Raw genomic sequence first — 13,553 nt, forward strand, 5'->3', positions numbered from 1 at the left:
CTTGTTGTTTGTCATTTCTCCGATCACAAATGCAGACATGGTTTTATGTTTAACACAGTATAAAGGGGATCGCCCTAGATACTAGACTTTGAACTGGCAAAGTTTAGTATACATAAATGCAAGTACGGCAATTATAAACCATTGTTTCTCATTTTGAAATCAGAAGTAATACAATACCTAAAATCTATTTACAATTTGATAAACAAGAAAGCTGTTAAGTGTATTAATGTATGTAAACATTTACATGTTTTTATGTAATTTATTTATTGATTGATTTTTTTCTTTTCTCTTTATTTCATTGTAATTTTGTATCTCTTTTTCTTTGTGTTCACCCACTGGCTACAGTAAAGTGTTGAATTTGAGTGATTCAATAATAATAATAAAAAAATCACAACATGGATTCCAATGTGCTTGTACTGTGTCTTTTGTGACGGTGTCGAAAGCGTCTGGAAAGGAGAAGCATGTGAGTTCACCCTATTCTACGGACTAGGAATGAGCGTGGAGAGCTTCAGGAGCTTCGGCTGGATGAGGATCACCACAAGGAGTACTTTCAGGAGCTCTGTCATATTTTATTACCATTTTTTTAACTATAGTGAATAAACTATTAATGAATGAAATGTTCAAGGTGTCCGAATAAATTTTGGTTTGACTGAACATATTACATTTTTAAGGGCTGTAAGTTTTTCCCTTTAAATAGGTCGTTTTACAAGTTCTTGAGGTGTGCAACATTAATTTTAAAATGATTCTGAAAATATAAATATAAAATAACGAACAACATTAAGTAATTTTATAATAATACTCTTGTGTATGGTAATTATATTGTACTCTCTCTCTCTCTCTCTCTCTCTCTCTCTCTATATCGTCTGTTCCTGTTTCCATTGGCACCGCAAACCATGCAGCTTTTTTTTTATTAGATTTTTATAATCTGTTAAAGATGTATTATATAAAATAGGACTCTGCACTACGTCTTCACGTGATGCGAATTCGCAGGTCAGAGTTCACCAAACTTGAACTTGGAAACGCAAGCTCATGCGAAAAATTTCGCATTACGCTGCGTTCCAAAGTGAATGGAAGTCAATGGAATGGAAGTCAACGGAACTAAAAGTGCAGTGTGACCGCCCCTTAAGTCATTATAATCAGTAATTACTGTATGTCCCCACTGGATGCAACAAATGCCTCGTTTATAATGGGTTTTAATGTTTTTGTCTCGTCACTCCGGCCGGACAGGGCATCACAGTATGGTAGGGGTGTAACATTTCTGTCACACGCTTGAGGTCTTCAGCCAATCACAACGCACTGGATAGCTGGCCAATCAGAGCACACCTCGCTTTTCAGACCGATGAGTTTTGTAAAAATCGATGCGTTTCAGAAAGGCGGGGCATAGAGAAACAATAATGTACAGTGTGTGTAAAAAAAATGTTTTAACCTTAAACCGCATAAACACAATTTATTACACCAAATACACAAAATAATGTTCTTTTTAGCAACATCATATGACCCCTTTAAGTTTTCATGCCCTGACGTTTAGATCTTCTTATGGTCTTTTAATTTTGAAAATCAGAGTTAATTCACAAATAAGAGATGTCTTTGCATGTGCTTACATGTCCAAACTACAAGTGACACATTAAAAAAAAAAAAAAAATTGGACAGATTTGCTGCCAGTGTAAAAACACATGAAAACTCTCTTTTCTCTCAAGTGCAAATTGAGAACAAAGATCTTCTTGAGAGTAATTAAAATGATAGGTTCAGTCTTAATTCTGTATGTGCCAGACACTGATTGTTGTGCAATTGCAATCATTAAACACAGGCGGTTTTCTGTTTGGGTGGGTCTTTCTGATTAATTGATTTCAAAATATAATTCACTGACACATTTGAGTCATCAATGAGTAGTGTTTGTAGTAGTCCTGCAAATACTTGAAAAATGATGAAAAAGGGGAAGGGAGAGGGTAAAAGAACAACATTGACCAACACAGAACATGTTTAGTGAGTCAAAATACAGCAGGAGTACAGTTTCTAGACAAGACTAGACCTGACACCATCCCTCGAAAAGATCAGGCACATCGTTATATTTCATTGTTTGGCTTATGAATGGCTGTGAACTAGGGCTGCAAGATTATGACAAAAATCATAATTGTCGATTATTCCTTTGAAATTATAATGGTGATTATTAATTTACGATTAAATGAATGATGTTTACACCTTTGTTTGAAGCAACTGCATGCCATATTTTTATATAAAAATAAACAAGCTGAAAACACTAACTGAAAAACCTTTATTGCTTTTCTATAGTATTAAGCCTCAAATGTCAACTATACATCGGATTGGTTTCTCTTGAAATAAAAAGGAAAAAATATGCATGGTATTATAATGTTATACTAAAACTAAAATTAAAACAATGGAAAAACCCTTAAAAAAACATGTAGAAAGAAAAAAAAAGCATCTTAAGCATGCAGAATAACATAAGTGGACTATGAACAATTGCTGCTTTGAACGATTATGTAATTGTGGCATCTGTAATTGTAATTGCGATTAGAAATTCGATTAATTGTACAGCCCTACTGTGAACCCTGTCATTCTTTATGGTGTTCAATGCTTTTGTTTTCTATCATCTTTCTTGATCAAAATACAAAAGAAAGGAAGCCACAAAGGTCAACTGTGACATGCAATCTGTTGTTTTCTGTTAAGCGATGCTCAATCAAGTCAAATGCTGTAAAAGTATGTTGTTGCTTTTTGAGGAAGTGACACAAGTGTGTGCATGTATTCAAGGAATCATTTGCTGTTAAATGCTGTGACCAATGCATTATGGTTACTTGGACGGCTGTATATAGTCCTGAATATTTCTGTCATCACACATCGTTTTCAGTGCATTTGTGTTTTTTCATCCGACACAAATGAAAATGATAGGCCTACTACAATTTGAAATATGTCCTCCGTCAGTCTTTCATCTGCGTTATCCCCGAAAATTGCAGTGGACAAAACCTTGGGTTGTGAAAATTTGATGTGACCTAAGACACTAGAACAGTGGGAAACATTAAACGGCACTTTTACCCCTCACACCTTTGTTCAATTAAAAAGCATATATCCAGGCTAAGGTGCATTCTTACATTGTTTCTCTTATTCACCACTTCCTGTTTTCCATTCCTCTAGTCTCTCTCTCTCTCTCTCTCTCTCTCTCTCTCTCTCTCAGTCTGTCCATCCGTCTACACAGCCCTGATTCAATGTTCTAAATTAATTAGTTCATTCAGCTCTGCTCTTACACTACTCACTAGATTTCCACTAACAAAATAGTACATTGGTATTATCAAAACTGTACAATGGTGTGTCCTTTTTTTGTAAAGACTGTTCTTTGTCCAGCCTGATCTCATTAGTAGGTATTCATGCGATGTTTAAACATACAAAAAGTATGGTATACACTACAATGCACAATATGGAACTAATGACATCATATAAAACAAAGTATTTATCTATACACAGATTTAGAAATGTAAAAATCACCACAAATCCCTGCTATACTGTACTATCATATTTCACTGTTTTATAGATATTTTTGAGCCCTACCCCTAAACCTAACCATATCCTGACAATATAAAAATATAATATGCAGATAAATGTATAGTCGCAGTCATTTTAATCACAATATTATATAGATTTACAGTCCTTAAGTATTGTTTCTGAATGCCATCAAACAAGCAAAACAAAAAAAGCCAAACTAGATGAAAATGAAATGATTAAGTTCTGATTCCATTATCAGCTTAGGCTTGAGTAAAGTGATCGAATCCTTCAAAATGAGTTTAATCCTTTGAAATTAGGCACATTCGTTAGCAAAAATGATGTCTTTTGAATGCCTTTTAATTTCATTGCTCAAATACAATATAAATCAACCTATTAAATCCATTAACTCAACATCCTATAAACCTAAAAGAATTTGTAAAATTTGCATGTCCCTAAAATTGTAAAATTCCATCACAGCAAGTCACTCGGTCACTTTCCAAAACCTTCACCCTCTCTGCTCCTCTCTGGTCAAATGATCGGCCTAACAACTTTCAAAAAGTGACTGAAGACATGCCTCTTATGCAGGCACTTAACCACTCCACAACCTTAAACAAAGTCACTTATACACACACACACACACACAATTCTCATCTTTGCATTTCACCTCTGCTCTAGCATTTATCTTTCTATTAAAACCTGCCATTATGCACTATGAATATTGTTAGCTCTGTGGTATTGGCCTAGTTCCTGTATTGAAAGTCATTTTTGATAAAAGTAAATCTATATAAATAATAAATTTAGAGTTTAATTGTGATGCATTTCATACATTATACATTATCTTCAAACATACAATATATACTGTATGTGTGCTAGAACCACATTTAACATTCAAACGCCAGATTTCTAAAAAGATCATCTCGATTTGTTGCTTTTCTCTTCCCCGGTTCCTGCTAAATCCATTATAGACCCACCTGGACTGATGGCTAACTATCTCAGAAGTGATCTGGGACCTTGTGATCATGGAGATCATAAGGGTCATTCCTCATGTATTTATCCTGGAACTGGCTCTCTGTCAGGGCACCAGGTGTGTCAACTCAGATAAAGGATAAAGGCTCATATTATATACTGTATTAACTTTTTTTCTGTACAGCTGAAGCACAGCACTGTTATTTTCTGGCCTAGAAGCTCTCAGAGTCCCTGACACATTTACAAAAAGCCTGTGTGCTGACAGTGCAGAGTACACCACAGCACTGATACAGAGCATTTCTTCCACACACACAGCTCTATTTATTGGCTGTTGTCACAGCCTGATGAGCGGGTTTCTCTTCCAGTCAAAGCCTATGGAAAATCCAGCCCTGTCAACGGAAAATCTTACAAACGCACGCTGCTCTGCAGCACCAACGCCACCAGGGACAAGAGTAGTACAGCGTAAATACTCTGTCTGGTGGAAAAGTCATAAAAGAAGCTAAATGAATTCAATTTAAACCACAAAACATGTGTGAAGATGCAAGTTTTTGCATCCAACACAAGTCACAGATCCCAGCTAAAGCAAAAACGCTGCCATTGAAATCTTACAGAGCAAGTTAACAGAGCGGAAAATAGACTCCAGCATGGGAGAACCTCTTTAAAAAGCGTCCCGATGGTGGTGTGCTTACCTGCGATTTTGTCCCCCTCCATTGCTAAACGCACACCCTCCTCTGCCACATGTAGCCTGTCTCTCTTCCAGTCTTTTTTGTTGGACTTCCTCTTTCTCTCCCAGTGCACCAACACTTTCTCCTCCTTGTTTGCTTTCCCTCGCTCTCCTTTGGCTTTTCCCTCCCTCTCTCTCTCCTCCTCTCTCTTTAACTCTACCCCAATCTTCTTGATTTAATGTCTTCCGTGTGCCGCAATAATGAGCGGATGCAGAATTACGGCATGCCCATGTGCTGATCATATGGAGCGTTCTTGCTCTTTTGCTTTTATTGTCCTCTCTTTTGTGTCTGTCTGTCTCGAAGGCTCTCTCTCTCCGTCCTCTGACACTGAGGCAGCATTGTGTGTGAGCTGGAAACCCAAGGCCATGTGATATGAGCGTTTCTTCCCAAAATATCTCCTCTCGGCAGCTTGAGGAATCCTGGACTGCCCTCTGATTTTTTTCAGGGCTCTGGTGAGTCACGAGAGAAAGGGCCGAGGAGATTGACATGACGGACACCACACCCGTTCTCGCTCTCTCTCTCTCTCTCTCGCTCTCTCTCAGTCTGTCCATCCGTCTACACAGCCCTGATTCAATGTTCTAAATTAATTAGTTCATTCAGCTCTGCTCTTACACTACTCACTAGATTTCCACTAACAAAATAGTACATTGGTATTATCAAAACTGTACAATGGTGTGTCCTTTTTTTGTAAAGACTGTTCTTTGTCCAGCCTGATCTCATTAGTAGGTATTCATGCGATGTTTAAACATACAAAAAGTATGGTATACACTACAATGCACAATATGGAACTAATGACATCATATAAAACAAAGTATTTATCTATACACAGATTTAGAAATGTAAAAATCACCACAAATCCCTGCTATACTGTACTATCATATTTCACTGTTTTATAGATATTTTTGAGCCCTACCCCTAAACCTAACCATATCCTGACAATATAAAAATATAATATGCAGATAAATGTATAGTCGCAGTCATTTTAATCACAATATTATATAGATTTACAGTCCTTAAGTATTGTTTCTGAATGCCATCAAACAAGCAAAACAAAAAAAGCCAAACTATATGAAAATGAAATGATTAAGTTCTGATTCCATTATCAGCTTAGGCTTGAGTAAAGTGATCGAATCCTTCAAAATGAGTTGAATCCTTTGAAATTAGGCACATTCGTTAGCAAAAATGATGTCTTTTGAATGCCTTTTAATTTCATTGCTCAAATACAATATAAATCAACCTATTAAATCCATTAACTCAACATCCTATAAACCTAAAAGAATTTGTAAAATTTGCATGTCCCTAAAATTGTAAAATTCCATCACAGCAAGTCACTCGGTCACTTTCCAAAACCTTCACCCTCTCTGCTCCTCTCTGGTCAAATGATCGGCCTAACAACTTTCAAAAAGTGACTGAAGACATGCCTCTTATGCAGGCACTTAACCACTCCACAACCTTAAACAAAGTCACTTATACACACACACACACACACAATTCTCATCTTTGCATTTCACCTCTGCTCTAGCATTTATCTTTCTATTAAAACCTGCCATTATGCACTATGAATATTGTTAGCTCTGTGGTATTGGCCTAGTTCCTGTATTGAAAGTCATTTTTGATAAAAGTAAATCTATATAAATAATAAATTTAGAGTTTAATTGTGATGCATTTCATACATTATACATTATCTTCAAACATACAATATATACTGTATGTGTGCTAGAACCACATTTAACATTCAAACGCCAGATTTCTAAAAAGATCATCTCGATTTGTTGCTTTTCTCTTCCCCGGTTCCTGCTAAATCCATTATAGACCCACCTGGACTGATGGCTAACTATCTCAGAAGTGATCTGGGACCTTGTGATCATGGAGATCATAAGGGTCATTCCTCATGTATTTATCCTGGAACTGGCTCTCTGTCAGGGCACCAGGTGTGTCAACTCAGATAAAGGATAAAGGCTCATATTATATACTGTATTAACTTTTTTTCTGTACAGCTGAAGCACAGCACTGTTATTTTCTGGCCTAGAAGCTCTCAGAGTCCCTGACACATTTACAAAAAGCCTGTGTGCTGACAGTGCAGAGTACACCACAGCACTGATACAGAGCATTTCTTCCACACACACAGCTCTATTTATTGGCTGTTGTCACAGCCTGATGAGCGGGTTTCTCTTCCAGTCAAAGCCTATGGAAAATCCAGCCCTGTCAACGGAAAATCTTACAAACGCACGCTGCTCTGCAGCACCAACGCCACCAGGGACAAGAGTAGTACAGCGTAAATACTCTGTCTGGTGGAAAAGTCATAAAAGAAGCTAAATGAATTCAATTTAAACCACAAAACATGTGTGAAGATGCAAGTTTTTGCATCCAACACAAGTCACAGATCCCAGCTAAAGCAAAAACGCTGCCATTGAAATCTTACAGAGCAAGTTAACAGAGCGGAAAATAGACTCCAGCATGGGAGAACCTCTTTAAAAAGCGTCCCGATGGTGGTGTGCTTACCTGCGATTTTGTCCCCCTCCATTGCTAAACGCACACCCTCCTCTGCCACATGTAGCCTGTCTCTCTTCCAGTCTTTTTTGTTGGACTTCCTCTTTCTCTCCCAGTGCACCAACACTTTCTCCTCCTTGTTTGCTTTCCCTCGCTCTCCTTTGGCTTTTCCCTCCCTCTCTCTCTCCTCCTCTCTCTTTAACTCTACCCCAATCTTCTTGATTTAATGTCTTCCGTGTGCCGCAATAATGAGCGGATGCAGAATTACGGCATGCCCATGTGCTGATCATATGGAGCGTTCTTGCTCTTTTGCTTTTATTGTCCTCTCTTTTGTGTCTGTCTGTCTCGAAGGCTCTCTCTCTCCGTCCTCTGACACTGAGGCAGCATTGTGTGTGAGCTGGAAACCCAAGGCCATGTGATATGAGCGTTTCTTCCCAAAATATCTCCTCTCGGCAGCTTGAGGAATCCTGGACTGCCCTCTGATTTTTTTCAGGGCTCTGGTGAGTCACGAGAGAAAGGGCCGAGGAGATTGACATGACGGACACCACACCCGTGATCGAAAACAAACATCTGAACACTGACTCAGACCGTAGACAAACATTTTCATACGCCGCTTGCCGCTCCTAATTTCAAGTATGGCCAAGACACACAACACAGATTGCTGAGTTTTACTTTGTGTTACTCAAAGAGAGCAAATGCAGACCCCTGTCTGAAAGCACTTGGATTCAGGATGATCTTTGTTCAGGAAGTGGGACTGACCTTTGGCTTTTTCTTCTGGGGGGTTGCAGGGTCGTCTGGCAAGCAGACAGCTGGGAGACGAGCCTAAATATGTGTGAAGTACGTCTGCCCAGATCAGGCACTCCAGACTCAGAAATGTATAGCAAAAAATTATATATATTGAGCTCGAGTTAAATGAGATATTTATCAATAATATCCATATCGATGTATATAATACAGAAAATAAAGCAAATTCAATCAAATTGATCGATAAATGTCAATATACAGATATCTTGTGCTAGTAGTGATTTGTAAAGCATTCTCTCCTCAGGCCTCTTAACACGGGAACAATACTGCCTCTATGAGAGAGTTCATAGATCTACACTCACTGCCAGACTCACAGCCTTAAATTCCCAAACACATGACATTTCATAGACCTCAAAGGGAGGTTGAGTCACAGTCTTACTGTAGCTACAGGCTTTGCTAGCAGCATATTCATTCAGAAGAGTTTACAGATCAACAATGCTGTTTAAAATCCTCAGAAATGTGGTCTTAAGTGATCACTAGGCTTGATCAGTAAATAATTGAAAGTAATAGTTTAAAAAATAATCAGGGATGGGAAGAATTCATAGGGAAAAAAAGGATAATCTCCTGGCAGAAAATTATCAGTACATTTTCCGTTAAATTTAAGGACATTTCCTTCAATCCTAAAACACTACAACTCAATGGAAGTCAAATGCAGAATTTTAAATATGGGTAAAGCACCATGTAACACAGTACATTTGCTGGCCATATTTTTATGGAGTTTTCTGTATTCATAAAGATTTCTGTATTTTTCATCCTGAGAAGTGTGACCCTCATGAATTGTGAAATGGCCTTGAACAATTCCAAAATGGACACTTAGATAGATAGATAGATAGATAGATAGATAGATAGATAGAGACATCAGATAGATAGATAGATAGACAGACAGACAGAAAGACAGACAGACAGACAGACAGACAGACAGATGGTCACAGAGTGTCGCTCTTAGCATAACACTGGAGCAGTCAAAGAAATTTAGCACAGTGTGCTTTAAATACAGCTTCAAGGACTTCTGGCATCTTACACACACATTAGCTGAATATCTCTTGTTTTAAGCAGTCATTTGGACTTTGTTTTGACTAACAGACGCCAGGATGTACTTTCTAACCAACAACATGTCATATTTGTTGAGTGCATAACATAAAGACAGAACATGCTGACATTTTCTACAGCAAGTCAGTGACCAAATGTCAATACAAACGATACATATTCTTAAAACCGTAAATGTAGCCACATGCCTGAGGCCATTTAAGAGTTAACAGTTTGTCAGAGAGACTTATAATCTCACCATCACAAATTTCTTCCAAGGCCAAATTTGCTATGCAAAAATACATATTCTAATGGACTGTATATATATTAACATGGTTACACTTTAAGGTCCAATTCTCATTAATAACAAACCATGAACTATGACTTTTGCCTCAATAAATTCCTAATTTGCTGCTTATTCATAGTTATTTAGGTAGTTGTTAAGTTTAGGTTTCAGGTAGGATTAGCGATGTAGAATATGGTCATGCAGAATATGTGTTTTAAGTTCTAATAAACATATAATATATTTTATATACAATATTCATATAATATATAATAAATATTATATGTGACACTGGACCACAAAACCAGTTATAAGGGTAATTTTTTTAAATAAGCTTTCCATTTATGTATGGTTTGTTAGGATAGGACAATATTTGGCCGAGATACAACTATTTGAAAATCTGGAATCTTAGGATGAAAATAAAATATCAAAATATTGAGAAAATTGTCTTTAAAGTTGTCCAAATGAAGTTCTTAGCAATGCATATTAAAAATCAATCAAATCAAATCAAAAAGGAAGTTTTTATATATTTACGGTAGGAAATTTACAAAATATCTTTACATCCTAATGATTTTTGGTATAAAAGAAAAATTGATAATTTTGACCCATACAATGTATTTTGGGCTATTGCTACATATATACCTGTGAGACTTATGACTGGTTTTGTGGTCCAGGGTCACATATAGTAATAAATATAACTCGTTTATATCTATGCAGTACATACTGTGAATTTCAATATTTTATGCAATAGAACATATATTGAAGAAAAAAAACTTACTATATCACCTTCGTAAGTTTAACATGCAAGACAAAAAAAATGTTATTAAATATTTTTTAAAATAAATATATTTTTTACAGTTAAGTTTATGCCTCTTCTCTAAAAGGTTATTTTTTATGTTGTCTGATGGCTGACACATGAACACACCAAAATATACATGCACATGCACATACTTGTAACCACACAAACACACACACACACACACACACACACACACACACAGTGTGAGGAAATCAGTTTTCTGTTTTATGTAAGAGTAAAACTGGGGTTTTAAATGTGAGACCGCCTGGACAGCACACAAACAAACATTTGCTTTAATTAGCATTCTTTCTCCTGTGTGCGTCATTTGTGAACATATGTTTATGTGTATGCTTTGTTTGTGAAGTTTGACAAGCAGATCTCTGGATCTTCAACCAGCCCTCATATGTAGACGTGCTGACAGTGCAAAAGCAGACTGCGCTTCCCACTGAGAGAGGATGCTTTAGTGGTGAGATATCACCACACACACACACACACACACAGACACACGCGCGCGCGAGCGAGCGCGCAAGGTGTGAATGCTCACCCAACCACATATGTGCAAAGTCACACTTCCATAAATGTAAACATCAGAAGTCATTTGCTTTGTCCACTGTGAGAGTGAACGCTTCCAAAATGCACCAACAGATGCACAATAACTGTGCTGCATGCTCTTTGTGGTTTTTCTCTCTCTCTAGATATATTTAACCTTCTTAAACAGAAAACAACCCGAATAGACAGCTGCTGTAACCATTGTCTCCCAAGACACATGCACACACATTTAAAAACTCAATTACTCTTTACAAAAACACACATTTGGGTCTATTTATCATTAACCAGTATGACATGTTCTCTACTGGTTCCATATGACCGTATTTCACTGGACATCAAAATTGTTTATCGTACAGTTGTTTGAAAACAACTTAAATGTTAATATGATTTTTTTGTTGATTTAACATTCAACAGTCATACACAATGATGCAAGAACTGTTCAGGAATCACTTTTTAAGATAAAATATTGTATTTCACTGGACATCAAAATTGTTTATCGTACAGTTGTTTGAAAACAACTTAAATGTTAATATGATTTTTTGTTGATTTAACATTCAACAGTCATACACAATGATGCAAGAACTGTTCAGGAATCACTTTTTAAGATAAAATATGTACAAAGATGAATTAAGATCTATAGATCTGTTTTGTCTTTGTGTTTATGTGTGTCTGCAGAGTTGCTACTCAAGGCTTCTCCAGCTACCACTAAACTAAAATTGAAAGTATGTATTTATTGATTGATTGATTTCATTTCATGTATATTTTATATTTTTAGCAAGAAACACGATTATGAATGTGAATCTAAATGCCTTTTTTTCCATTAACTGTATGTGTATCTGCAAGCATTCCATAAACAGCACTGACATTGTTTACAAGCAATGTCAATCATAATTCAGAGCCTAATGTCTGGTGCAGCGAATGCTTTTAGCAATGCATACTTAAGTTCTAATGTGCCCTAATAGAAATAAAACTAAATACAAATTATTATTATTGGTGTTTTTGGTATTAATAATAATAATAATAATAATAATAGTTGTAGTAGTAGTAGTATTAATGTTAATAATATTTTAAACATTTACTATTATAAATGACTAACTTATGAAATGAACAACATGGTTTTCAAATGTCTTTTACATTATATTTACATTAAATAAATTTTCATCTTCCAATAATTCACCACACAAAATATACTGTGTACAGCATAAACCATGTTAATCCTTGCTGAATCTAACATAGTTTTTTGTATGTGTCTTTTCTTTTCTTTTCTTTTTTCTTTTTTGGATAGGATTGTCCATGGTTTTTTGTCACATAACTTGTCCAGGATGGCATCTACCTCAATTTTTGGCTGCTTCTACCGAAACACTGTACCATTTGATTGGATGCACAGCTTTTTGGACAACCACCGATCTGTGTATCACAATAATGAACAATAGCAAACCTGCGTGTGAATGTGAACACTTACCAGAACCAGTACCAGTAGGACTTGTTGCCTCTCCTCTCTCTGGCCTCCTCAGCCTGCCGCTGGTGGACCTCGCAATGCCTGTCAACACAGAAGACATAACAGAAACACTTTTCAGAATGATCTGATTATAGGATGAAGGATATAGAGCAAGATGTATAGGACACAGTGTCCAGAAGAAATGGAGCAGAGGAAAGCAGATGTGTTGGGAACAGACATCAGAGCAATGAAGCTCAGCCCACGCAATTATGTGCCGCATGTGTTTGTAAAATCAAGTCAGATGGGTCACAAACACAGAGACAGATCAAACGCTGCTTCTTTTGAAATCTGTGCTGCCACTAAAACCCTTAAAGGGTTAGTTCACCCAAAAATGAAAATTGGCCCATAAATTACTTACCCTCAAGTCATCCTAGGTGTATATGACTTTCTTCTTTCAGACGAATCCAGTCGGAGTTATATTAAAAATGGTCTTTGATCTTTCAAGCTGTTTAATGGCAGTCAGCGGGTGTTGCATGCTTCAGTCCAAAACATGCGTTTTTTAAAGAAAAATATCCATATTCAAAACGTAATAATCCCTTTAATGTAGCTTGCGCTCACTGTTGTACCAGAGCATGTGAGCGGAGCGGAGTGAGAGCGGAGCGGGGAGCGGAGTGGTAATATTTCTTTAAGAGCGCAGAGCGCCTTTCTGAAGATTCCGCTCCGCTCGCTCAAAACGCTCAGCGCCGCTCGCTCAACCCAGAATGCCGTTTGGTGATTTGTTTGTTCGAGATCGAGAATCTGTAGAGATCGAGAATAGTAGAGCAGTTATGGAGTTCAGATATTGTTTCAACGAAGTTGCAAGCCTTATACATAAATGTAAAGTAAAAAATCTAAGTTAAGAATGAGCAGGGAGAAGAAACTGAGAGGGAGAGTTAGTAAAGATTCATATTGGAATCTGAAGCGGCACATTGCCAGAAAGCA

At 36.9% G+C, this 13,553-nt stretch overlaps 1 protein-coding gene across 1 annotated transcript in view; it reads right to left on the reverse strand.

The window, feature by feature from the left end:
• Positions 1-13,553, reverse strand: part of LOC107601218 (septin-9-like) — a 32,097-nt gene that overhangs the window by 10,574 nt on the left and 7,970 nt on the right. Inside the window, exon 2 of the mRNA XM_016293309.1 lies at positions 12,597-12,674. Coding sequence (XP_016148795.1) covers positions 12,597-12,674 — 78 coding nt within the window. The remainder of the gene's footprint in view (positions 1-12,596; positions 12,675-13,553) is intronic.

The sequence above is a fragment of the Sinocyclocheilus grahami genome, unplaced genomic scaffold (genome assembly GCF_001515645.1).
Source record: "Sinocyclocheilus grahami isolate Dianchi unplaced genomic scaffold, SAMN03320097.WGS_v1.1 scaffold302.1, whole genome shotgun sequence".
Lineage (NCBI taxonomy): Eukaryota > Metazoa > Chordata > Actinopteri > Cypriniformes > Cyprinidae > Sinocyclocheilus > Sinocyclocheilus grahami.